The 25,677-nt window shown below is 37.2% G+C and overlaps 2 protein-coding genes across 2 annotated transcripts in view; one reads left to right on the top strand and one right to left on the bottom strand.

Annotated features, from left to right (window-relative positions):
• The window catches only part of LOC109278064 (translation initiation factor IF-2-like), a 48,447-nt gene extending 45,106 nt beyond the window's left edge, over positions 1 to 3,341 (bottom strand). The window contains exon 1 of the mRNA XM_019468088.2: positions 2,243 to 3,341. Within this exon, the coding sequence (XP_019323633.2) occupies positions 2,391 to 3,341 (951 nt within the window). The 3' untranslated portion in view covers positions 2,243 to 2,390. The remainder of the gene's footprint in view (positions 1 to 2,242) is intronic.
• Positions 2,973 to 25,677, top strand: part of SYBU (syntabulin) — a 111,568-nt gene continuing 88,863 nt past the window's right edge. Inside the window, exon 1 of the mRNA XM_019467841.2 lies at positions 2,973 to 3,084. The gene's annotated coding sequence lies outside the window, so the exon portion shown is untranslated. The remainder of the gene's footprint in view (positions 3,085 to 25,677) is intronic.

Below are 25,677 nucleotides of genomic sequence, written 5' to 3'. Positions count from 1 at the left end.
AAGATAGGTTTAGAATTTGGTATTGGGTAAATGTTGCAGAATGACTAAATTAATTATAGACAGGTACTACTAGCTCAACATATTTTGATAAAAGCAGTGAAAAACTTCAAATATTCTCAGCACAAGAAAATTACACTTTAGTCCCAGAAAAGAAAAGCTGGCATTTCTTTGTAAATATTTTAACTGAATTTATTTTCCTGTAAATAAATGGATTGGAGTTTGTTATAGGACCATGTGGTTTCTGGACACCAGTTGAATCCTCCCACCTGTAAGCTGGTTATTTAATATACTCAGGTCTGAAGAAATAAAAAGACAATTTTCTCTAGTCTAATTCAAATCCAGACTCTCAGAAGAAACAACTACATAAGGGAGAGGATTTTTTTCATTTTAGTAGTCATGAGGAATGTCCTGGCTTGCAAACATATGGGTTTTAAGAAGGACTTGGGTGCCAGACAGAAGAAACAGAGAACTCAGGAACCAAGAAGCGTGATTGATGCAACATCTCAAAGGCATGATTAGATAATCTTTTAAAGTCCTCTTTAAGCTCCAAGATTCTATAAACCTCCCTGTTTAAACCTTCCTTCTAAAATGAATTCTACATAGTTTCTATAATTACACTGGATTCTTGCAAAATGTCTGGGAAAGATTGAGTTCAGTAGTTCGTGCTTTGATAACCGTCTACATATTTCTTGTGTTCTTAATTTCAGAAGGTCATCTTATAGAAGATGCATTATGGAAGATGTATATTGACAATGAGTAAGAAACTAAGCTCCTATGGACAAGCATCACATTTTGTTCCACTGGAGGCAGTACTGGGGGACCCATTCCGATGAAAACCATTCCCAATAGGATTTTCCTCTCTTCTCTTGCCACCTTCTAGCCCATGACACTTCCCGCTCAGAAACTTCACATCGGTACCATATCCACCCTTCTCTCATCCCTACTTTACCACTCTTTGTCTCTACCTTCCAATCATCCCATTTTTCCCTCACATCCATGTGCGCGCACACACATTCCCTGTGCTCACAAGGCTTCAGAATAAAAATGTAGTAATATTTCCTTCCAAATGGGTGGGAATCCCTGTTCTAAAGGAAGCTGTAAACCTGCAAGGGCATGAGACCGGTTATCTTTAACCCAATAGTCCTACATTTCCAGGCACTTTCCAGGTACTTTCCTTTTTATCTTTACAACAATCTTATAAAGAACTAAAAGGGATTCAATGAAAATTATACAGGAATGTCTGATGCAGAGGGCCTGGAAGCCTGGATTATGAGAAGGAAGAGAAAAAAACAAATTCCTGGGACGCTGTCCCAAAAGACCATATGCCAAGCAGGTGAAGGAGACGCTGGTGCAGACAGCAGTTTTGACAAGAAGCCACAGGGGCAGATTTATCTCTGTTGAAGGTCAAAGGAGGCATAAACCACTAGGACCTTGAATGGAGGTGAAAAGGGTGCATACTATGATCTAGTAAAGTCAAGATTTGGCAAAAGAAGATTTCTTTTGTGATGGGGTTCCATTGTGTCATGAACCTTCTTTTTTCATGAAGGAGGGGCTTTCCAAGACTTAGGAAATGTAAGAGAGAAGAAATCTTATGAGCCTTATGAGCCTTATGATCAGACAGAAGTAGAAGCGATACCGAAGGAAAATAAGCTGGGACAACAGAATAAGATGTTTCATGCATTTAACATTTGCCAAGTAATGTGAGACTGATGGTTTCAACTGTATTGAGTTCTCTCACACATAAATAGAAGTCTGTTACACTTCAAGCTGACTATGTGTGCTAAACTCTAGTGAATATGGTTGAGAAGGGGAGCCAGGGTAAGGAGAAAACAGTCAGGGTAAGGATTCTTCTGTACAGAAAGCTCTGTTTAGGGGTAAAAATGAAGACTGATCTAAGAGTGAACAAATAACACAACAAGAAACTCACCAGGAAGAGCCCTTAGCCAGACTGTGGTGGCTGCCCTTTGACCCTCAACTAAGGTAAGACAAAATGATGCAATCAGTCTCATCATGAGGCTCTTTAGTAAAGCTGAAAGTCCTAGATGGGGCTACCTGGGGCTCTGGCAATTCTGAGCAAAGAATCTTAACCTAAAGTCAATACAAATTATAGCTATATTGCACTTGCTATAAAGAAGTCTGGAGTGCTTTATTATTATTTTAACCCAATCGCTATTACCTCCGTAGAGTTAGAAAGTGAATAGCCACGTTTATCCCTTGATATCAGGAAATTCAACAGAAACACCTTGTTTAGCAGAGGCGTCCAAGGTCACTGGTGAAGTTGGAAAGAGCTTGTGGCTTCAGGTCCAGTTTTGGGCAGTGTTCTCCTTAGCTGTCCCCAGACAACAGGCTGTGGTCGCGAGAGGAATCTTCCCAGGGAGCGACAGTCTGTCCTAAAGGGCAACTCGGGTCCCCGCTGCGGTTTTCAGTGCTGTGCATCTCCACGCGCGGACAGGGTATTCGTCTTCAGCGGTGAGTGAAGACCGCGAGGCGGACGCCGGCCCCAGACCCGCAGCCGCTCCGGGATCCCCGGCGTGCCCGAGAAGGGGGTTGTGCGAGCAGACGCTCCGGCCCCCCACCGTTTCCCTCAACGGGCGGCGACCCGGAGCCTCTGCAGTGCGCTGCCCCCGCCCGGAGCAGCCCCGGGAAAGAGCCTGCGGCGCAACCCGCTGCTCTCCAGAGACCCGGACGGAGCCCGCGGGTCGCGAGCCCCGGAAGCAGGCCCCCGGTGCCCCCCGCGTGCGGCCCTCACGGCGCCCACGTCGCGGCGCCCCACCTCCCGGAGCCCGCCCTTTCGGTCCCCGCCTTTCTCCCCGCAGCGTCCGCAGCCCCTGCTGCGGCCAAGCAGGCTGCCGAGGCCCAGAGGCCGCGGGCGCCCAGAGCGCGGGCGGCCGAGGCACCACGTGTCCCGCCCGGGCTGGCGCGGGCGGAGCGGGCCGGGCCGGGCTCCCGGAGCCTGAGCGCGCACCGGCGGCGCCGCCGGGTCCTGTGCGCGCCCGACCCCGGCCCAGCCGGGCCCCGGCCTCCCGGGCGCGCGTGGATGCCTCCTCCTGGACGGCGCGATGGGGCCCTTCTGGGAGAGAAAGGGTAAGATTGGGCGTCTGTGCGGGCTCCGTTGCCAGTGCCCGCGGGCACGAGAGGGGCTCTTGGGTCAAATGAGAGCGGAGGACTCCCCGGATCCGCATGGGATGAGGTGGGGCGTCAGGGTGCGCAGGAGAGGTCGTGGAAAAAGGGGACTCGTAGCACGCGGATAGAGACCACAGTGGCCCAGTTTGATCATTGAGGTGGTTGGGACAACAGGCAAGGTTGGCCAGGCCATAGGTTTTGGATGCCCCTTTACTCATTGTCCTCGAGAGTGGAGCTTGGAAATGGTGCCTTTTGATAAGGAAGGTTCCTTCAGTAACGAATTGGTGCTATCCCAAAAGAAAGCCTTGGTAGATCTCTCCAAAGACATGGATGGCCCATAGTCCCCAGACGACACTTTCAAGTTTCTGCTTCCTTGGGGATTTTTCATACAGACTATTTGAGGTGAAGAGTGAGGACCGAATATTCATCAATATGTTGTTGAAGGGCACAGCTGATGAGCTCAAATCAGCAGGCTTGAATTTAAGATGAGTAAATTGTAGAGAGGAAGACAACAGTAAGCTTAAAATGGTGCATGAGAAGAGATTCTTAAAGCTTTATATGGAATGAGTCAGTTGGGAAAAACTGCTCTTCTGTTGTTTTTATGTTCTCTAGTGTGGAGCAAGGAGTGACCTCAAGGAAAGCAGAAAATTCCACTGCTAGGTTCCTTACAGGTCCTTGAACCCCTGGCCCCAGACTCTGGTTGCAGAAGCAAAGAGCAGCTCTGTCTGAATCTCCCATCTCAGAAAAGGGCCGAATTTGAACCCCAAAGTCCAGAATCTTCTACTTAAGTTTTCTGCTGCAGCATTGCCAGCTCAGATACTTGGCCAGGCACATTTTAGGCATCTTTGCTGCTTCTTCCCCAAAGGGTGACCTTGGGAGCAAAGGGAGTCTGGTAATCCCAGTGGCAAGTTTTCTCCACCTGTACATTGGAGGAACAGTGGCCCCTTGTCCCTTGAGAGATGAGTACAAGTCACATCATGTTTTTATTTGCTTCAGATTTTAGAGCAGCAATATATTATCATAATGCAACTTCTGGTTACTGAAGTTGTTTGACAACGACACTATTTTAATGCAGAATACATTGAAATACATTTAATTCTTTTTGAGCTTTACATCTTTAAATCACATTTTCTTAACTTGGTTTGCATTTAATAATCTTTAAAGTGATATCATAATTAAGAGCAATAATCACGAGTTCTTAAATGCTGATGCCCTCCTCCACCCCAAAGTAAAAAGAGTCTGAACCTTCATTTTTATAAATGAGCTATTGAGGTTATAGAGAGTAAGTGAATTGTCCAAGGGCATGACTTACCTAGTGGCAAACTTAGAACTAGCTACTTCCCAATACCCAGTCCTGTGGTTTTCTCATATTTTAGTAAAAATATGTAAGAGATAAGCATAAATGAGTAATTTTATAGATGAGTGCCTGGCAGGTCTTAGAGATGCGGTATAGAGGTCTGTGGTTATAAAGAGGTATCATGAAGGAGATCTTTGTGATGATGGAATAGCTGTGTATCTTGATTGTGATGATGGTTATATGAATCCACATATGTGATAAAATATAGAGCTATACACACACATTGCACTAATGTCAGTCTCCTAGATTTGATATTATGCCATAGTTATGCAAGATACAGTCATTGGGGGGAAACTGGGTGAAGAATATATGGATTTTTGCTGTCTTTGCAACTTCTTATGAATCTATAATTATTTCAGAATAAATAGGTTTATTTTTATTTTATTTTTTTAATTTATTTTGAGAGAGAGAGAGCATGTGCATTTGGGAGCCAGGGGAGGGACAGAGAGAGAGGGTGAGAGAGAATCCCAAGCAGGATCCACACTGCCAACACAGATCCCAACTTGGAGACCCAATCCCATGAAACTCAAGATCATGACCTGAGCCAAAATCAAGAGTTAGAAGCCCAACTGAGTGAGCCATCCAGGTGCCCCTAAAAAGGTCTTTTCAAAGTAATTTTGTAAGTGTTTCAAAATCCAACATTGGCTATTTTGCTAAATCTGAATTGTATACAAAATACCTTGCTTTTTACTGTATATGCCATTTTTAAGTATGTGATACAAACTAATGCCTGAATATTTGCTGATTTGATATTTAAAAAGACCATATACACTCCTAAGGTATTACTGCTTATGCTAGGATATCAGTATATCCTTGGAGATACTAAATAGCATCTTAGCAAGAGATAGTAAATATAGGTAATTTATTTAAAATTTTAGAAAATAGGGAGAGAGTGTTGTCTTTAAATAGTTATTGTGCTAAAATAACAGCCAGGTGTTTTTCTTTCTTATTTATTCCTACATGAAAATACTGAGGTCTTAGGTCTACAATTGGTCTTTCCTCCTCTTAGCAGGATGTTTTCTGTGCTTCAAGTGATTGAATGGAGAGATATCACCAAGCAGACGTGAGGGGAGGACATAGGCTTCCTTTAGAAAGAATCCGATGCTCATAATGACTTTTCTCTTTGTGGAAATTCAGGAGTGTAAGCTAATTAAAATATCTGAAAAGGTTTTTTTGCAGATTTTTAGAGCTACCCTATCGATTTCAGGGTGAAGTTTCTTTTACGGGGTTGGCCACCAATGGCAGAAGCCCTAGAACACATTCTGAAAGGAGATGGAAAACTAAAGCTTCAGTGGTCCTGTAGACTGAGGTTCTCGCAGGTCCTGGCAGAGGAAAGGAACGTTCACGTATACACACTTCTGACCAAAGAAATACCATTCTCCAGTGGGGGAGGCACTATTTCCAGAACTTCAGTTACTCTAGTACATGTCATAATTTCTACCATTTCTAAATACAAATTGTACTATTGTTTGCTTAATATCACCAAAATTGATATTGATACATTTTTTTTTTTACTTAGCCTTCATCTAGGCAATAATATCCATGAAATACCAAGTTTTATGTGTGTGTTATATTTCTCCAAATACATAAAAATAAATGTATAAATTTGAAAGAGACCTATCCATGAGCCATTTAAAATCATCCTGGCTCCCACCAGTGGTATAGTCAGTGCACCAGGGATGTGGTACAATGGCAAAGCTCCATGAGGTGCCAAGGCGGTGGTGAGGGAAGCACACCTAGCTCCACAGAGCAGCCTGTGATCAGTGGTAGAATGGAGAGAGACTAGGTTGCTTCACGTCCTAGTAGCCATTTAAAAATGGCCTTTTATCCCTTCTAGAAAAAAACAGTTTTCGTTAAGCTTTATTTTTTATTTTTTACACTTATTTATTTTTGAGAGACAGAATGAGAGAGTGCGAGCCAGGGAGGGGCAGAGAGAGGAGACACAGAATCCGAAGCAGTCTCCAGGCTCTGAGCAAGTGGTCACCACAGAGCCCAACACAAGACTTGAACCCATGAGCTGTGAGATCATGACCTGAGCTGAAGTTGGATGCTCAACCAACTGAGCCACCCAAGCACCCCTTCTTAAGCTTTTTAAATTATAAACGATTCCTAAAAGTACTTTCATTTTTTATTGGAGTGAAGCATCTCAGCAAATATATTTAACTCTGTAGAAACTAGAATCAATATTTGGTTTTTATTTCTATAATTTATGGTAATGACTATACAAGCTGTGTCTCAGGCTTAATCACCAAGTCATATGTCTGTGGGCTTTTTCAGTCTCTCAGAGTATATTAACTCAGTTTACTTAAACTATAAGGCATTTGATTTGGTATAGAAATCCCTTTAAAAAATGTCCATGGATGAGAAAACCTTCGCATTCTTCAAGTGAAGTTGAAAAACTATATGAGAAAAGATCAGTAGATGAATATGGAAGAAATATAACAGCATTCCTAAAATTGCTTTCAACTCCTTGTGCTTCTGCTGGTTCCAAAATGAGCTTTTATGACCATCAAACTTAAGTGAGAATATTCACTCACCAGAAAGGAAAAGACCAGTGCCTGGCTGGCTCAGTCAGTAGAGCTGCAACCCTTGATCTCGGGGTTGTGGGTTTGAGCCTCACATTGGGTATAGAGATTACTTAAATATAAAATCTTTCTTTTTAAAAGGAAAAGACAAACATTTACCATAACAACATGTGGCTTACAAAGGCATTCATCAGGGCTGTGATTCTTTTTTATTTAAATAACCTATTTGCAAGTATTAAAAGGATCTGTTGCTTTGTTTTTAACTTTGTTTCTCAAGAAATATTGGCATGCTTCTTGGACCATAGAAAAATATCTTCCTAAAGCTTACCTAACACAAAATCCATATTTGAGAGAAAAGAATGTTCATTCTTTGAGCATGACTAAATTGGTGTAAGGAGAGATTAACTCAGTCACACCCTAAATCCCCCATTTTTTCCTGACCCTTTATTTCAAAAAATCTGAATTATTAACAAAATCAGATTGGATTATTTTTAATATGTGGTAATTTAAAAGCATCTTTTCTTGGGGTGCTTGGCTGGCTCAGTTGATGGAGCATGTGACTCTTAATTTCGGTGTTATAGTCAAGGCCCGTGTTGGATGTCAAAATTGCTTAGATATAAAATATCTTAGATATAGATACTTAGATATAAAACATTTTTAAAAATGTTTTCTTTACCCTATCACCAATACAAATAGAAAGACAAGAAGTTGGAGTAGGACAAATTCATTCATAGGTCTATCACTAGACCACCTCGTTTTGGGATTACAGTTGGCCACAGCACAAAGAGACTAAAAAATAAAGACAAGATGTTTTTCCTTAAAGAGGATGATATTGTTGTTGGAACAGTCACTGCTAGATGACAGATGATTTCAACCTCTTCTCTAATTTATTTAAGTTTATGAAAGGCTAATCAAAGATAATATAGGGCATTTGGGCTGAGTCAGCAAAGTATTCACCATGTACGTGCATGTGGAGTGACAATTGTATAGTGAATATTTTAGGAAGAAAATTTAAATGAATGAATAAACGCATTAGGTAACAACACCTGTTTGTCATATTGTAATGTGCTGTTCACCCAAATAATTTCATGTCCCATGCTGAATACATAAGAAAATTCCAGTATAAAATTAACCCACAAAGGGAAACATTCATAGAGTGCCTATATAATTTAATGTCCAAACTGGGGCAAATATAGAATGCAGACTCCATAGAACTGAGATTTTTGTTCCTGTTGTATCCCAGCACCTATAACAACGCTTGGCGATATTAGGTTTTTAGTAAATACTTTCAAATGAATGAGTGAATAAAAGACTAAGTACATATACACACGAACGTATTTACATTTATGAGAAATTATTAGCATTAAATTCAAAATTCAGCCCCAGATTATTCTTCCATATGATTTTGTGAATTGCCAAATTGTAGTTAAGGTGAATACTTCTAGTTTAAGGGCAGTCTATTTCATCATTGGGAAGATCTAACTATCCTAATATTGATTAAATTTGAACATACCTAATTGCAGTATCTCTATTGTCACCCAACCAGAAATTCTCAATAATGATATCATGTGAAACCTTGCCAGATGCCTCACTGGGTTCCATATGTTTTGCCACGTGTCCCAAGTTGGCAGCCGATGAGCCAGATTCAGTCTGCAGATGTATTTTGTTTTAAAAATCAGGGGAGTATTCACTAATAAAAGGTTGCAGTTAGAATTTTTTTTAATCAAGAGGATTTATAAAGAAATCCCGGATTTATGATTTCCCTGGAAAATAAATAATACGGTTAGAGTTGAGTATAACCCAGAGAGCATAATCTCTTTTCTTCACAGTGCCCATTGCCATTGCATTTGATAGTGCGCTGGCATACTGGGCCACTTAGCTCACTTGTGTTAATTACCTGGATTAAGTAAGCTTCTAAGTTTTTGACTTTTGTCCTAAATATTTTTTTCAGATTTACTAGTCTTAACCCCATCTTTAAAAAAAAAGAAAAATGAACTTAGCTTACCCAAGTTATTCTTTGGAGCCCAAGCTAATTTCTAACTATTACGTTTTGCTTTCCTAAGAACTCACAAACCATCTTTTTATTAATTTGTGACAGAATATTGCCTAATATTTTATTTTAGTCTCACCAATGTTTTACAGACTCTTTAATTTTTGAAACTCAAAACTATAGGTTCCTTTCTAAATTTGTTCCCTCTTGGCATCTCTCCTCATCTCCAAGATTCTTGAAAAACATTAATAGTGTTATAATCCTATTTGTAAATGGTAAGATTATAAAACCTAGAACATAATTTGTCTGTCAAATGAACTAAATACCTTCAGAGACACTAGTAGCATCACTTGACTTGAGATTTAGTCTCCTTTGCCAAGTTTTATTCTATCCTTTTTAGTTTGGAAATCATTTTTGCTTGATAGAAAAGCAAAAGAGTAACTACAAAGTTCTATTTTGTATTTTATTTTAGTCACCCATCAATAACAGATAAACTGCAACAAGTAATGATTTTATACTTTTCTTTCTCCAAACATAATTAAAATGAATATTGTTTTCATTTTTTTTTAATGTTTGTTTTTGAGAAAGAGACAGACAGAGACAGAGTGTGAGTAGGGGAAGGGTAGAGAGAGAGGGAGACACAGAATCTGAAGCAGGCTCCAGGCTCTGAGCTGTCAGACAGAGCCTGACACAAGGCTCAAACTCACTGATGGTGAGATCATGATCTGAGCCAAAATCAGAAGCTTAATATTTTTGGAGGTTATAGTTCAAAATTCAATTCTCATCTTCCTGATATTATGACCCATAGTTTTGCTGTATCAAATGTGCTTGGGACCAGAACTTTGGCTTTTTCAATTTTTTACATTAATAGTAATAGTACTTATTATCATAATATTTAACTCAAATTTTAAATGGATTAAATAAATACCACTATTTTGTGTGATACATGGTGATAATGTGAAGGAGAGCTTATAAAATAATGTGTATCTAAATAATAAATATAAAAATATCCTGAATGACCCTCTAAGTTGAATTTGTAATATGAATACAGAAAGGGAAGGAAGTGGCAAGTTATCTATTTGTCTGAAACTATGAAATAAAATATGAACTTAATCTCAGAAGTGCACATATTTTCTTATTCCCTGAAGAAAACTGAAAACCTTTGGTGACCCAGTCAAAGACAGTTACCTAAGTTTAAAACCATAAAAATCAATTTAAGTTCAACTTACTAACAGTGAGCATTTCTTTCCCAAGGGCATAGCTGCCATATTTTGTAGTGCAAATGAAGAATGGGGTAGAAGGTAATATTAACCTGTCCTCTGCCTTCTTCTCTGGTTTAACCTGTGCCCAGGGAAACTCGGTTCATAATTTCTTCAATTTCACACCATTAATACGCATTAAGTTAACTCTAAAAGGTATAGTATAATAGTCTGACTGAGTAGGAACCATTAAACCTAATGACACTTAAATGGATTTATCACAATGATGCATGTCTTTAGGAGTGCCATTATGTTTTTCCATAAGATAGAAGGGGTTTAAAAGTATAAACTTTGTATTATCGAGCTGAACATTCTTTTGTATTCATTTGATCCTTAAAACATATTAAAATGGAAGATGGCTACTATGAAGTTATTTCTTACATTTTAACCTAAGGGGAACATTTCCTGTAGATCCCAAGAGTAAGGCTGAGTGCTTCAGTTCCTTTGTCCATGGTGCTGAAATGGGATTTTCCCTCAGTAGCCCTATGACAGGGCTCAGATGGAGGGGGGAAAGGATTGATGTTTCTCCCAGTTAATGACATATAAGAATACAAATACTGACTTAGAAATGAATGTATTTTTCAACTTTATAATTAGCATATCAATAAAATGTGCACACATTACAAGTTTGTGTATTTGAATAATGTGCATCATGGAGGCTGAATTGGCAAATATTTCTTTTTAACCTATTTGAAGTAGAGCTTGGGAATTTTCGTATTTTACTCCCACACTTCATTATTCATTAGGATATACCAACATCAATAATATTTAACGGTTGTCAATTTCTGTTTTTCCAAAAACTTCATTTTGGATTTTCTTAGGACCATGATAATGCCTTATCTCTTTGATTTGCTTTATATTCCTCCAGTACAGTGAAAAACAGTATTAAAAATGATTTGAAATTAAACTTCTTACTTTAAACATATCATGTTAACACATGAATAAATTACATTGTTAGGGTTTTTTTCTTCTTCATGGCCTTAACTTTTTCATAGCATTTTTTATCCCATTATGCTATGCCTTGATCTATATTTCACTGCCCTAAGGAATTTTTTTTTCTTTTTACACTACCTGCTTTTATCTGCCAATGAAAATTTTGCACAGTAAGGAGAACAAAGAGGTAAAAAAATTCAAAGACACATCTTTCACTTCCTTAGTGGACATTTACAAGAAGTGGGAAATTTCTTTTCTTAATGTCCCCAGTTTATCTTTTAAAGGAGATGAGATCATGTTAATGTGACCACAGATTTCCAACTGTTCAGATTTACTAGTACACAAGGGAAGTTCCATATCTAGGTCTTAGTTTTTCCCCATCAGGATATTTAAGCTGGAAGCTTTGTCAGGCTGTATCAGTGTTCCCTGAGCAAGCATGAATATAAAGTGTGACTTTAACATTAGCATTCTACTTAGAACAAAGTGGAAGTGCCCAGAAACACCACCTACCAGTACAGATTGCTCTGGTTTCCCTTTAGAGGGTAACCACAGCCATTTTGACTCTTGGGTTCATTTAAACAAGTCTCCAACCATTGGCTCCTGAACTGAAGCCTGATATAACTATATTTGCCTGAGCAGTGATTTTTTTTTTATTACTTCCCCTTCCCAATAGGTAAGTTTGCTTTTGGTGATGAGGGAGGAATATTTGTTTTGGTAAGGGGTTATATTTTTGTCAGAGATCTTTCAAGGTTAAATTGTGGCTAACTAAACCATATTTTATGAGATGTCACTGATTTTTCCAGAAAAACCTAGTTTTGGAGGCAATTTAAGTTTCCAAGTGAGCATTTAAACAGTGAAGAATTTATACTGCTTGATTTATGATTACTGCAAAAAAAATTTACAAATCATGTGTTACAAAAAAAATTTTTTTAACGTTTATTTATTTTTGAGAGAGGGACAGTGTGAGTGGGGGAGGGGCACACACACACACACACACACACACACACACACACACACAAAATCTGAAGCAGGCTCTAGGCTCTGAGCAGTCAGCACAGAGCCCAGTGTGGGGCTGGAACCCACGAACCATGAGATCATGACCTGAGCAGAAATCTGACACTTAACCGACTGAGCCACCCAGACACCACATATGTTATGAAATTTTAATTTGTCATTTTGTTAGAATGCGGCTCTCCTTTTATCCAACGATGTAAAACTACTTGTGTTCTTCACCATGAGTATCTCTGATCTGGTTGACAAGGAGAAAACTGACTACGGTGGCATGTGGCCATTCCTACACTTGCCAGCTAGATAGCAGTTGAGTGAGTAATTTAGTCTCAGTGAGTTTCTATCCAGAGTTTATTCCAGACTCCACAATTTTATACTGCAGACTTTGCTTTAGAATGTAACTGAAAAATAATGCTCTTGATCTAGAAGCATTTTGACTAAATTATTTTGAATGTGTTATGTTAGTTGTTTTGAGGTTGTATAGATTGAGTGCTTCTGTAGCCTATGACCATTTATACATGTTCCCCTGGTTGAGAACGTTCACAATCAGGACTAAAATGTTCTGTTTGCTGTTAAGTAAAAGTGCTATATTTTTTATTGCTAAATTATCTAGTATGTAGATTTTCAAAAGTAGCTGCCATGAATTTAACAATTTACAACTTGATGGAGAGTCTTGCAGGTGAATCTGTATTTAAATATAGCTGCTTTCCTGGGGGCTCTGATCCCTGTTGACATTAAGTGAAAGCCCGTTAAACTCCCACCTCAGCAAGGGGGAAAAGGGTTGTTGTCGGGCGCCTTATGGTGCATTCCATTAAGGTGTAGACTGTTGTAGTAAAAGTTCTGAAAGCTATGCCAGAGAGATGGTAATTATTGTTACTATCCGAGGTATCTCATTGCTAGCTAATAACAGAAAGCTATTCCTAATTCCCCACACCCCCTGTTGTCCCTAAGCTCATCTTATTTGAGGTCACATGAGTGAAAGAGCAAAGCAGTTGTAAAAGAACAGTACCTTTGTTGTGGATGGAAACTAAAAGCAATGTTTTCTAACCTTAGCTGCACATTACAATCACCTGATGGGTCCCAGGCATCAGTATTTTTTAGTTTCCCAGGGAATTCTAAGATTTACTCAGTGGTTGAGAACCACTGCCTGAGAAGGAATTATTTCCCTGCATGATATTTTAAAGCCTTTTGTCACTGCTCTCCTCTCCACCCCAGACAACAATATCAAATACTAGAGTGATTTATATACTTTTGAGAGAAGTAGGGAGATATCAAAGTTAATCCAACATTCTTGAGTTGCAGGTAATGATGCATGAAATTCATAGGGGTGCAAGTATATTTAGTTTTAACTTGTAAAACAAGATGTTTTATCTAAATGCTGATGTATTTGGAGGCAGGTATGGAAAAGTAAAATGTAAAAGGGTGTTTAATTTTACTCTCCCACATCTCAGTATATCTATGTCTAAAGGTAAAAAGTAGAGTGTGAGTTATTCAGCAATGCTTATCACACTTCTCCTGTCCCTGTGATGCATCTCATTCAGGAAGTTTGGGCAACACCCAACCAGTCTCCTCATCTAGAACAAATGACTAGATTACTACTTAGAGGGTTATTGAAAGAGTTAATGGGATAATGGATGTTTAAATGTCTAGCATGATTTATGCTTGATCTAAGTTAGTTTTCCCCTTCCTTCTTTAGCTGATTAATTTTAATATTAAAACATCCTAAATTTATTTTTTCCAAATATTTATTCCAAATCTGAAATAAAATTTGTCTTAAATTTATTTGACTTAACCATAAAGAATGGTTTTCTTCAGGCAATAGGTATGAAAAAGCTATCATGTCTCATCTATTGTGTTTATTCCTCTTCTGTTTTTTAAAGTGGATTAATTCAGAGCTCTGTGTGGAATATGATGCGTTTTTCTTTGTAATTCACTTCAAAATAATTTAAGGAGTTCAGAGTAACTAAGAAATCATGCAGAAAATACAAGGTATATTAATTTGCCTAAACATTAAAAATAAGAGAAATGACTAAAAAGCATCCTTATTTCAAATTTAAATAAAGCATTTAAAATTATTTGAGTTCTCTCAAATTTTTTGATTGAAAAGTTCTCAGGGATAAATTTGTATATATTATTTTAAAGTGTCTTAAATTCTCTTAGTTTTATGAACATCGTCATTTATTGACACAAGTTATTTAAAAAGCTTCCAACCCAAATCTTAACTCATATACATGTATATCACTTGCCTCTTTCCAAATACATATTTCTTGCTCTTTTTTTTCTTTGTCTTCCCTAACAGAGATTGAGAAAGAGAGAGAGAGATTTTTCCACAATGTACACTCTAAGATCTTAGCCAATTTAAATGTTGATAACAACTAACTACTGCCAAAGCAATCCACTAAATGCCAAACTGACACATTCTTAATTATACAAAAAAATCCCATTCCCTGTTGGATGCCATGTCCACAGCCCAATTTATTAAGAAAATATTTAAATCATTTTTAATCAGACAACCTCTGGAAATCAAGCTATAAATCTTAATACTGAAGTTACTTATGCTTTTTCTATTTCATTTGAATTCTTGCTAATTTATATTTTGTGTGTAAAGAACCTGATGCTGTACTGTGAACTTAGAGTTAAGACACCTGCCATTGATACTGAGACCCCAGATTCTAAGTTGCTCAACTACGGTTTATTAAATGCACAGCAACCTTAAAATTACTTGTGTTTGTTACATTCTTTCTAATAATGATAACCAACTACATGATAATTTATTAATGTCAGTAAGTGTTTTTCTAAGAAAATAACTAAGAATCTGTATCAGGTATATGCAGAAACAAGGTGCAGAAAAAGGTTGCTTCTAAAATTCATTTTTATTTCTTAGTTTTATTTTTAATATTTCATTTATGACTGAAATTATATAGATTGTTCAGGTAAAAATATAATCTGATATTAAGGACAAAGATTTTCCTTCCTATTCTTGAATTATGTAGTATATTTTAGCACTCAGTTTATTGACTCATTTTGACTTCATAAATGGGTTTTTCAAAAAGAACTAATAAGTTCTTTTTAATTCAAGTGGAGGAGGAATATGCTATCCTCATTTTTATAATGAAATATTTATAAAGTACCCACAGCATCTTCAATGCATATTAATTAGCTCATAGGCCTAAATCAGCTGTACATTCTTTCAAGAAGCATGAGTCCAGTTTATATAAGTAAATAAATAAGTGACATGAGTCCTTCGAAATAAGAGACTGTTTTATTTTCATATTTCAAGAAATAATATTTCTGAAACATAGAATAAAACTAGTTTGAAACTTTTCAAATACTGCAATTACTCAAAGTATTTTGGGGTAAAGTGCTATTGGCCTAATTCATGTGGCCAAAAATTAAATTCCATTGACACTGGACCCACTGGAGCATTACTATCAGTATATCCCTAGGAAGGCCGTCTGCTGTCTTCTTGTCTTCCCTCCAGCCCTCACTGAAAGAGACCCTTGAGGTTTAGACTGAGTATACTTCTCAGAGGACACATCTGAGAGAATTCTCCATGTGTATATATATATTCCTTCTATCTCTAATGGTATGAATAATGAATAAGAAGCTTATGAAATATGCACTCACATAGCCTTCCTCTCTTTAAAAAAAAAATACTATGCTATACCCATAATGAGGAGAAAACCTAAGAAATCTGAAATAAATTTTGTCTTGAACTTATATGACTTAACCATAAAGAATGCTTTTCTGCATAAAAATTTGAATCCACTCTATCAAAAAGAATTATTATGGGGGGAAAACCAACATTACACATTTGAAGTCAGGAATTTCATACCTAATTACTGTGCTATGAATTGCAAAGAGCAAGTAGCTTCATCTAGAAGATTTATAATTTGAGAGATGCTGTCTTGACCAGTCCTTTAAAAAGAACCTGTAGGTTCTTTTATCTCTTAGAAGTCAAAGAGGAGCAAGTCTATACTGAGATTCCCTTTGATAACCTGCACAAGCTAAGCCAATTTCTGTCTCTCTCCCTCTCTCTCTCTCCCCTCCCCTCCACCCATCTCTGTCTGTCTTTCCTTTCCGTAGAGAAAAATAGAAAGAAAAAAAAAATATTTTATACCCAGAATGATATTATATATAAGAAAAGGAAGGATGGAAGAAGGGAGGAAGAAGAAAAGGAAGGAAGGGATCAGGGTTGTTTGGTAAAAACTGATATCCTGGCAGAGATAAGACAAATATTCTCTAATTTAAAATATTATTTGAAGATATATTTAAACACTGATGACAGAAATGAACCACCATTTATATCCTCATTCTGTAGTGCACATAAAACCAAAAAATAATTACACAATAGGCTCGTTTAAAACAGTATTACAGGAAAAACACCATTGTAAGGGTCAAGAGGCATTTGGAAATCAAATGGACAGGGAGGAGGACTTGCAAAATGAAAAATCTATAAGATAATATATGTAACATTGTAGTTTTCTGGAATTTTCTTTTTGTAAATATGAGAAGTCTGAATTTTAAAATTTCCTTAAAATAAAATTTTATATTTTCATGTTCAGTTTAGATGTTTTTCTTGGTATATTGATGTGTGTGTGTGTGTGTGTGTGTGTGTGTATGTGTGTGTGTGTGTGTGTATGTGTGTATATATATATATATATATATGTTATAGACAATAACAGAATCTAATTTCTACATCATGGAAATTAATGTATTTATTAGAGTTCTGCTCGCAATTCTATTATCACTAATCTTTCCTTCATTTGGACTAAACCCACCAGTCCTCTACATTTCTACTGAAAATAAGAGTACCTGTGATGAACATTCCATCAGTTATTAAGGACTTGGACAGTGTAAGTGTGCATGAATTTCCCACGTGTTACATATGTAGCTAGGATCCAGGCTCAGTCAATAGAACTTACATAAAGACAGTTGTAGTCAAGGCATAAGCACTGATTTAAGCTAACAAAGAAATGTCCTTTGTGTGCAAACTAAAAATCAATGGCTCTGCTCTTTTTTGTTAAGAAATGATAGCCTCTGCTGCCTTGCATTTTCTTGGACAGGTTGGGATGAGGAAAAGGGTGTGGGATGAGGAAAGAATAAACCCAAAGGAGCTTTTCGTTGGTAGAATCTCTAACTTGCATTCCAGAAATTAAAACATACAGTGTTTGAATAAAACCTCACATGGTACTAAATCAGAAATGACAACAAGATGTTTTCCACTTGAAATTCAACACATTGATATGTTTTAGGTAATAATACTCCATAAATGTAATTGACTTCATCACATTTTATAGGTATTTACACCGGGGTCACTAATTATCTTCAATAGATCGGTTGCTTCATAAAGTAATTAAATAAGTCAGGGAAATAAACCTGCATTTCTACGCCTGGTGAAAACTTTGCTCTGTTTTCAATTCTGCCCTTTCATAGGCACTCAGATATTTGACATGTGGACGAATCTCAGGCCATTTGTACCTAAAATCTGATGTAATGGAGTTAAATACACGTATTTATTATTTCTCACAAAATACACACAATAAAAATTAAGAGGAATTTGAATTTATAAATTATCAAACTTGAGCTATCAGCACAATCTTTTTCACTGTGGCTGTTTTGAAGGACTCTCTTATTTGAAGATAAAACATTTATCATTCAGTGTTGCCCTGGCTCAGTCATCTCGAGAACCTCTAAAATATATTCATCTTTGCCAGCAGTGGTCTGAAAGGACAGTTTACTATTTTCTAGTTTTAAATGATACCATAATGAATATGTTTTTTAGCTTCGTTTTTCCTGTCGAAAATTATGGTGTGATACCCCGTCAAAATCACCTCTTACCTCCTATTCTCCCAGCACATACACACCTACAAAGGGGGCGCGATCACGCCGTACTTTAGGTTGAAGTTTTAAAGAAAGCATGCAAGGTAAATAAGAATAGAAACAACAATAATAATAGAATTCAAATTATCTTTGAAACTGCTTTAAATTGTTTGTAAGTTCGCTATTTAGCCAATTTCCTTCTGGCATCAGAACAGGTCACTTCCATTAGTTAAATACTGGGTGACTTGTTGGCTTATAATTAGAACCCTGAATAAAAGTATTTGTATCCCTAAACACTAGAAACACACGTGGCCCAGTGAGATGTAAGAAAGAAAGAAATAACAGATTCACATCACCTATTTAAAAAACGTTTTTTGGGGTGCCTGGGTGGTTCATGCTCTGTCTCTCTCTGTCTCAAAAATAAATAAATGTTAAAAAAAAAAATTTTTTTAAATAAAAAACGTTTTTTTTACAGTTTGATACCATTTTTAGAAAGCTCAAAAGCAAGCAGTATTAAACAACACATTGCTTACATTTTTAGGCCCAAGTTAACTCTCAGGCCTAAGCTGGAAAATGGCTCCACTATTAAAAATCTCTCTCTCTCAAACTGAATGTGGAATTTGATTAATTTAAATGAGAATATGACAAGACTTGACTGTTTTGCCAAAAAGTCCATTAGCCTTCTGGAATTACAAGGCCCATGGTATCAGGCCAGCTCTCATTAAGAGTTGCCCAGGAAGCAGCAGCAGCACACACACAATGAACTTGAGCCTTGGCATTCAAAAGGTACGAATTTGAATGCCATTTCTACCAGGTACATCAGTTTGGGCAAGTTATTTCAACACTTTGAGCTTCTGTTTCCTTATCAGATGTGGGTCATAATACCCACCTCAAGCAACTGTTCATGGTTAAATGAGAAATTTTCATTAAGCCTACCACAAGTGTTTACCAATAAATACTATTGAGATGATCAGTGATCAGAATTTTTTTAAAGTTTTTTTAACTATTACTTTTTTTTTTAACAAGCCACCAGAGGGTAGTAGAGAACAAATCTTGTGTATGCTTTGTTCCAGGTGCTATCTCTATGAAATTACCATGTTCTTGTCCTCATAATACATCTACCTGCCTGTTCTGTCATTCCAAAATAAATACAGAAGCTTAACGACCTGGAGTATGTTTTTACTATTCATAAATATCCAGATTTTACATATGACAAGAAATAGGCTGTATTAAGTATAAGATGCTTCATTTCTGAACTATTTTAAAGGAGGTAGAGAAATATGCATCTTGCTTTGAAGTATTTTATTCATACATGGTATTTTATGTGGCTGGAGAGGTTTTACATACTAATTAAAACATGAATTACTGCGTCTTCTCTGTGGTACTACTGAAGAATACCAGATTGAAGACGGTGAAGTTTTAGTGTCCTTGTTTATTTAGGGAGTACAGGTCGTTAGAGAAACAATTTCAATACATACCCTTGAAATATATCTAAGGGATTTTAATCTGCTGCATTTTTTTCACTGTTGAATGTAATGATTGTCTGTGAAAGTCAACATATCATAATGATATGTGTTATGTTGATATACCAATATGATATTATGATGGTATATTGATTCCAGGTAAAAATGAGGTTGGGCATTTAAATTTAAATTAGAGAGCAAGCTAAAACAAGATCCTTGAGATTGAGAAGGTGGGACACAAGAAAATAGTATGTGAAACTAATCTGTTTTCCAGAGTTGCAAGCTCTTAGGTAAAGCAGATATAGATAATATTAATGGGTTTGTACTCTGAAGCTAGAGCTCATAGTATAATTTTAAATCTGTAATTTTCAGACTTTGAACAGCACAGTGGTTCTCTATCAAGTATAATTTTGTGCCCCTGAGGACATTTGACAATATCTGGAGACATTTTTGGTTTGTCAAGCCCAGAGTGAGGGCAGGTGTGGGGGTGGTGCTACTGGCATCTGGTGAGTAGAGGCCAGAAGTGCAGGGCACAGTGTAAAGGACACAGCCCCCCACAACAAAGAATCATCCGGCCCAATATGTTAATAGTGCTGACACTCAGAAACCCTGGAATAAAGCCATGAACTTTCAAAGACTGTGTTGTGCTGTTGGATATTTTCCATTCTTACCCCGTGTCCACACTGGTCGTTTAGAGAAGAGCTCTCTGCTTAGAGGCACAGCAGGTGCCTTGGCGTTCATCTTCCCTTTTTAAAGCAGCAGATTTTTCCAGAGCTTCCATTTAAAGGATGTGCCATATTCACTCAGTTTCTGACGGGGATTAAATGTGCTTTTGGAAACTTAGCAAAAAACATACAAGCTCTCAGTAAAGAGAATTCATAGAAAACAAAAACAGAAGAGCAGGTTTCTAGTTTTTTCTCCCCCAAATGGTCTTAGTGGATCCAAAAATGGGAAGTGCGAATAAAATTGCTTTTTTGTATTTTATGTTGAAGCATTTGGAAGGATTGGTATAATGCCTTCAGGACATGAAATCTTCAGTTACATGATCACTTATTTAGAAATGTGATGAAGTGTGAAGAAATTGTACCAGCAGGAGGAATCATTTAAAATTCTGAAAACCTGAAAAATAGTTTCATAGAACATGTATATGGTTACAAATCAGCTGGCATATGTAGTAGAGCCTTTGCGTTTAACTGTCACAAAGCCACTAACTTCTCTTAACTTATTAATAGTTAAAAGAGAGCAAGAAGGTAATTTATTTACATTAATTAGCTAATTTGGAGGGAAAATTGAGGTTTGCTCTTTTAATCTATAATGACACCTAAATTGCCTATATCAAAACCAGCTAAAAAATAAAACATCAATTTCAGAAACCAATAAAGCAAATGTGTCTTACCAATTTAAAGAGTTTAAAACTTTCGGTCACAGCCAATGTTCTTAGAAACAAGTATCCAAATTGACTATTTTATCGAACTAATTTATCCTATTAGGTAGACCTGTGCTATCCAGTATTGTAGTATTAGATATGTGGCCAAAAAAAGAGAAAAATCCCAATAATTTTATGTTGATTACATGGTGGTATGTTAATATTTTGGATATGTTGGGTTGAATAAAATATATTGTTAAGTTAATCTGTTTCTTTTTACTTTTTTAATGTTGCAGCTAGAAAATTGGAAAGTACATTTGTAGCTCATTATTTTTATTAGACAGTACTGGCCTAGACCCTTCAGGTTTTTTTTTTAAGTTTACTTATCTATTTTGAGAAAAAGAGAGAGAGCATGTGCAAGTGGGAGAGGGGCAGAGAGAGAGAGAGAGAGAGAGAATCCCAAACAGGCCCTGCAGTATCAGCACAGAGCCTGACACAGAACTTGAACCCACAGACTGTGAGAAGATCATGACCTGAGCTGAGATCAAAGTCAGATACTCACCAAGTGAGACATTCAAGTGCCCCTCAAGTGTTTTTTTTTTCTTTTGACTCTTCCAGGTTTAATTAAGTAATCAGTTTTATGATCAAATAAGCATTTGAGAAATTGTGATTATATGAGAAGAAACATATATATAGTTTGCTAATCATTCTACTATGTAGCATCATTTACATAGCGTTAACCTTTCATTTCCTAATTTCTACTCTGCAGGAACCTTCTGCTTCTCCCAAAGAGGTTCTTCCAAACTTCCCTTGAACACCTTGGGCTCTCTCTCCTGTTTTTACTCTCACAATGTGCCCTTTGTCAATCTTCAAGATCGAACTCAAAACATTCCTTTTCCATAATGGTCTTTCCCAACTATGAGTGGTCTCTCTCATTTTTGAAATCTTCAGCACTTACTCTGTACTGGCCTTTCCTGAAGTATGTTTCTTCTAACACTGGGACTGCCAGAGTATGGTTTTCTAAGGGAAAAAAAGTACCATGGTCAAATGAGTTAGGGAAATACTAGATTAAACACAGTCAAATTCATCTCTTTACTACCCTGGATTGAGAACTTTTAAAGGGCCACTTGATATACAACATTTCCCAGTCCTTGTTGACAATGGATGGAGTGCATTTTTTTTCTCCGTGCATTTCACAGGACTGACGTACTAGCAACACACTCTGAGAAATAATGCCTATACCATGAATCAGCACGTACTCTTTTGCGGTTTTGTTTCTCTTGATTTGAGCCATTATAGAATCTTAGTGAATGAGAAATTATTTTGGTCAATGCTATGCAAAATTACAAATTACCTGTTGATTTAGCTTCATATATTAAGGGGTCATACTACATGTGTATTAGTCCTGTTAGTGGTAATAGCAATACTAAGTGGACATTACAATAAACCAAACCTCATAGTTCTTACTTTCAAATTTAAACTCTAAGTAGTGGTAGAAGTATAGGATAATCTGCAACATGTTCAATAGGGAAAACCGTCAGCAACACTAAGCAAAGCCAGTAAGTACCTCAAGTATTTCTTTAAGGGCATAAGGGGTAAATTACTGCAAAAATATAAACTAGAGGCCAAGTAAAAGACTAGAAAATAAGAGTGAAAAAGAGAACTTTAAAAATATACTAGGGAGAAGGAAAGACAACGATGAATAATAAAGTACTACCAGAAATATTTTAATTAAATGACACTGGAAAAAAAAAAAAGAAAGAAAGAATTTCTATCAAATATTGGTTTGGTCATATATTAACTCTAACTTCTTTTGTCAAAAATATGCACTCAGTGACCAAATTCAAAAGTGTAATTGATTTATTACTGTTGTATGTACATGCATTGACTAATCATAATAAGAACATTTAAGCCAGCTATGAGTTAAATGTGATAGATGATGCCTAGGAAATGTCATGTTAGGTTTAATCCAGAGACAATCCTATCCATTTCATCCTTTATTGTCCTATCAAAGTCAGTCCTATCTCTGCCCTATTCCCTTGTTTTTATTCATATATTTTTTATAAACTTGATTCCCAAATAAGATATGAGTGAAGGGGATAGAGAAGAGACTCTGTATTTCTAGTGCCTGGTACAATTCACTTGATATTTGCAGAATCCTCGGCAGTGGTATTAAGCATTGTGTTAAAGAAGAGGGTAGCTCTTTTCTTGATTTCCATCTCAAAAATCAAGAGCATATCTGAAGATCCAAGTTTCCCTTAATAACCCAGGATAAATATCACCTGTGACTTTTTCTATATTGTAAAATATTTGAATTGACCTCAGATCAACAAGTACGTGTTTATAATCTATTTACTGTGTTTGGGCCAGATGCTTTGGGAATGTAAAAAGAAAAGAAAATGCTTCCTTTGCATTGAGGGTTGAGAAGAAAAGACAAAGAGATATTAAGAAACCAATGGAGAGTGAGTGCTAAGTTCTGTGGAACAAATAGTTCCATTCAGAAAAGGGGAACTGAAAGTAGGCTGGAATAACCAAGGAACTGGCAAAATAAAGCCAACCTTGAATGCTATTAAAACCAGAAGCATGGTTTACATTATGTTCTGGTAGACCTCAGAGAGCCCAGGAAGATTTTTGAGGAGAGAGCCCACAAGATGAGTCCTATGGCAAGATGAGACTCCTACAGCCAGTATGAAAAGAGATTAGAGCAGGGAGAGGCAGGGAGAGGAAGACCACGTCAGAGATTGTTGGCTTTAGCCTAAGTTGAAAGAATGCATGTCTCTAGGGCAGTGACCACGGGACTAGGCCAGGAGCAGCTTTTGAGAGAAGAACTGATAGGACTTGGTGACAGAGTGGAAACAGACAATAAAAATATGTGGCTGAGATGGCAATAAATGACCCCAAGTTTTTGAGCACAGATAAAAAATAATAATAGCCAGTGTTCTTGAGTATTTGCTCTGTGCCAGGGTTTTATGAGCTTACCATGGGTTTTCCTAAATTTCATGAGGCATTTATTGGTGTAAGTACTAATATTTCTTCTTTTTTATAGGTGAGGAAACAAATTCATAGAGAAAATATAACTTGAGCAGAAATTTTAACCCAGGCAGCCTAGATTCAAATCCCATTCTCTTCACGTCTGTGCTAATCTCTGTCTCATGTCCTAAAGAAATGAGGGAGACATAGATAAGTTTGGGATGAGGAGCTAATTTGAAGAGAGTAAGAAATGACTTACATTTGAAATAAAGTTTGGGTGTGGAATAACAGTATTTGCAAGTAGACGTGTCCAGGTGAGATTTGGAGATGAAAGCTCTCAGCTTGTACAAGGTGGAAGTCTTAAATTTGAGAGCACACATTACAGAGATTTTGAAAGTTCGCTGGAGAAAAGAATGCATCAAAGACATCAAAGACTGCACTTTTGCATAGATATTATTTCTCACGGGTAATGAATTTGATAAGGTTGTATATTGGTCTTTAATTCTATATGACCCTAGACGAGCTCTACAAACTTCTTTGATCCCATACCTCTAAGACACGATTTTTGAGCATACACCCTTATGTATGTAACTTATTCTCTGTTGTTTTCACGTGATAATGTAGCTAATGATGAGTTCATACCGGGAGATAAGGCAGGCACTATCAGCAGGAACTTCAACCTGCAGTTCTTTTGCAGAATACTTTTTAAAGCCATTTCTCCATTTCATTGAGTTAAAACTCTTCTGTATTATCCAGGCACATGTAAACTACATCTGGTTACTATTACAAATTATAGATCGCTCCTCCTCACTGCATTTACATAGGTGGCGCCAAACATCTGATTTAGGAACTAAATTTTGGCACTGGTTTCATTCCACCTATTAAATATCATAATGTTTTATTTACCACTTGCCACTCTAGCTTTGCCACACCCCCCATCATTTCTTTAGCTGTCCTCCACCTGGCCAGGGAACTTCTCTGTACCTTGGAGACCAATGACTTTGTCTTAACTTCTCAAGGGTCAGAAGGTGCTTCTTCAATAGTCCTGTTCCAGCACCTGCTGAGTAGATGGGTGTGAGATCACTGTATCTGTACACTGTATAGTGTACATACTTCTGTCCAAAATATTCTCCATCTTTTCCTTCCCAGATTAGAGGCCTTGGAGATTTAGTTTCCTTATGCAACATCCTCACTTTTTTTTTTTTTACCATCTTAGTTTCCCTTTCTCCTTTAAATAATTTCAGCTTAAACTTTCTCCTGTTTTATCTTATGGTTCTTGGGATAGGATATTGAGAATTTCATAATTATTTTCAGAGTAAGCCACTACAGAGTTGTATATGGAAAGATCTATGTTCTCTGTACGTTTCCAGAATTTCATTTGAGAATACCCATAAATTCATGTTTTTTTAGTTCCATTCACTGTGAAACGAGTACCTGCCTTTTATTTGTCAAAAGTTAAAGTAGTGACACAGTCAGAACTTCTCGATCATTTGCTCAGTGTGAAATAATTTGGAGATGAGAGTCAAATGGTAATGTCAGAAACATTTACTAATCCTTGTCAAATGAGCAGAAAATAACATCAGTTAATGTGTCTTATTTTATTTTTACTCAGGTTATTGCTTTTTTTTTTTTTTTTTTAATTTTTTTTTTCAACGTTTTTTATTTATTTTTGGGACAGAGAGAGACAGAGCATGAACGGGGGAGGGGCAGAGAGAGAGGGAGACACAGAATCGGAAGCAGGCTCCAGGCTCCGAGCCATCAGCCCAGAGCCTGACGCGGGGCTCGAACTCACGGACCGCGAGATCGTGACCTGGCTGAAGTCGGGCACTTAACCGACTGCGCCACCCAGGCGCCCCTTAT

The sequence above is a fragment of the Panthera pardus genome, unplaced genomic scaffold (genome assembly GCF_024362965.1).
Source record: "Panthera pardus isolate Hobbes unplaced genomic scaffold, ASM2436296v1 HiC_scaffold_7, whole genome shotgun sequence".
NCBI lineage: Eukaryota > Metazoa > Chordata > Mammalia > Carnivora > Felidae > Panthera > Panthera pardus.
Note: the sequence above shows the minus strand (reverse complement) of the source record. Positions and strands in the feature narration are given on the sequence as shown.